The sequence below is a fragment of the Clupea harengus genome, chromosome 7, assembly GCF_900700415.2.
Source record: "Clupea harengus chromosome 7, Ch_v2.0.2, whole genome shotgun sequence".
NCBI classification, from domain to species: Eukaryota; Metazoa; Chordata; class Actinopteri; order Clupeiformes; family Clupeidae; genus Clupea; species Clupea harengus.
Genome location: NC_045158.1, coordinates 25,518,842 through 25,521,341, shown reverse-complemented (window position 1 = coordinate 25,521,341; position 2,500 = coordinate 25,518,842). Strand labels below are relative to the sequence as shown.

At 38.4% G+C, this 2,500-nt stretch overlaps 1 protein-coding gene across 1 annotated transcript in view; it reads left to right on the top strand.

The window, feature by feature from the left end:
* dock5 (dedicator of cytokinesis 5) overlaps window positions 1-2,500 on the top strand; it is a 49,723-nt gene that overhangs the window by 37,865 nt on the left and 9,358 nt on the right. Inside the window, exons 41-42 of the mRNA XM_031570933.1 lie at window positions 1-39; window positions 2,265-2,349. The exon at window positions 1-39 is cut by the window's left edge and continues 43 nt beyond it. Of these exons, the coding sequence (XP_031426793.1) occupies window positions 1-39; window positions 2,265-2,349 (124 nt within the window). The remainder of the gene's footprint in view (window positions 40-2,264; window positions 2,350-2,500) is intronic.

The window sequence follows — 2,500 nt, the reverse complement described above, 5'->3', positions numbered from 1 at the left end:
ACAGTTCAAGGACAAGGGAGTTCCTGAACAAATCCTCAAGTACGAGACCCTCCTGCATTCCTGTTCCCCCCCAAGGTTCTCTGTCAGGGGAACCCTCCTCAGAGGCAGAGAGATCCGTAGTTAATATCAGAATGTTACCTTTTACAGTAATCAACCAGTACTTAACTCGCACTTACAGTAGTTACGGTACATTCCTGTACTTTTTTAATTTCTTATGTAAAGTAGTATTTATTGTTACACTAGGTCTCAACTAGGGCTGAACGATTTGGGAAAATAATCTAATTGCGATTTTTTACCAAAATATTGCGATTGCGATTTAATATGCGATTTTTTTTTATCCTCTTTTTTTCCCAACAAAACGTAATGAATTATTTAAATATGACCAACACAATATTAGATACATTTATTGTAAAATATTCTTTCCCATATTTTACATTTTTATTTAACTGCTCATTACAGAAACAAGAACCACTGTGCATTTAAGTCATTTAAAAAAGTAATTTTAAGTATAAACACTAGGCATGCACTTTTTAAACACTGTGTGCAAAATGTATCATCTTTTTTTTTTTTTTTAGACCACGTTTTTTAATCGCGAACGTTGCGGTTAGAAAATCGCGTTCTATCATATCGCGATTAAATCGCAAATGCAATTAATCGTTCAGCCCTAGTCTCTATTGCTCGTAACTTGATTGTTCTCTCCTTTGTACGTCACTTTGGATAAAAGTGTCTGCTAAGTGCCTAAATGTAAATGCATTAGCGATCATTATTTAGATAGTTATCCCACTGTCATCACTAGATCTCTAGATCATTCGTTATTAACAGAGTGGGAATCTGCAATAGATCTCTGTTAATAACGAATGATCTAGAGTGGGAATCTGCAGTAGATCTCTAGATCATTCGTGATTAACAGAGTGGGAATCTGCAGTAGATCTCTAGATCATACGTTATTAATAGAGTGGGAATCTACTGTAGATCTCTAGATCATTCGTTATTAACATAGTGGGAATCTGCAGTAGATCTCTAGATCATTCGTTATTAATAGAGTGGGAATCTGCAGTAGATCTCTAGATCATTCGTGATTAACATAGTGGGAATCTGCAGTAGATCTCTGTTAATAACGAATGATCTAGAGTGGGAATCTGCAGTAGATCTCTAGATCATACGTTATTAGTAGAGTGGGAATCTACTGTAGATCTCTAGATCATTCGTGATTAACAGAGTGGGAATCTGCTTTAGATCTCTAGATCATTCGTGATTAACAGAGTGGGAATCTGCAGTAGATCTCTAGATCATTCGTGATTAACAGAGTGGGAATCTGCAGTAGATCTCTAGATCATTCGTTATTAACAGAGTGGGAATCTGCAGTAGATCTCTAGATCATACGTTATTAATAGAGTGGGAATCTACTGTAGATCTCTAGATCATACGTTATTAACATAGTGGGAATCTGCAGTAGATCTCTAGATCATTTGTTATTAACAGTGGGAATCTGCAGTAGATCTCTAGATCATTCGTGATTAACAGAGTGGGAATCTGCAGTAGATCTCTAGATCATTCGTTATTAACAGAGTGGGAATCTGCAGTAGATCTCTAGATCATACGTTATTAATAGAGTGGGAATCTACTGTAGATCTCTAGATCATACGTTATTAACATAGTGGGAATCTGCAGTAGATCTCTAGATCATTCGTTATTAACAGAGTGGGAATCTACTGCAGATCTGTAGCTGCTTGGGATGATCATATTGATGCCGTCATTAATCAGCGTTAGAAGCATTGCTCCATGAGTCCCACATGCTGATAGGGGACTGCTTTCACCTCACCTTAGTCTGTTCCTGCAGTCTCCACCTGTCCGCTAGCTTAAGGGCTACAAGTGTTCCCCATAGCCAGCTGCAGAGGCCGCCTTACACTGTAGCATACTGTATATATTTATATATTTATCCCTGCACTTCTCGCACTCTCCACTTCTTCTTTGCACTACTGTTCTTGCAACATTTCACAGCTACTGTATATAGCCATTCCGCCTTGTACATACTTTCTTAAACTTCTTAGACCATTGCACTGTTGCACTGTTTGTTTTGTATTGTATTGTGTTGTGTTGTATTGTGTTGTATATTTTGTGTAAGCACACTGAAAGTCACTTTACCAAGTCAAATTCCTTGTTTGTGCAAACTTACTTGGCCAATAAAACCTGATTCTGATTCTTACACTGGGCTCATCTGGCAGATGCCTTTAAGAAAGTACTTTTGGGTTCCTGTTCTGCAGTTACTACCGCACCAATGAGGTGGACCAGTTCCATTACTCCAGGCCCTTCAGGAAAGGGGAGAAGGACCCGGACAACGAGTTTGCTGTGAGTCCTTCTACAATAAAGCACAATCTAGAACAATCTAGAACATCATGTGTATGTCCTCCAGAAATGTGTGCTTGTCAGCTTTTGACAGAAATGAGAAGTGTAATCATGGTATGCAGTCTTCAGAGATGCTGTGGAACGCCTTTTGAGA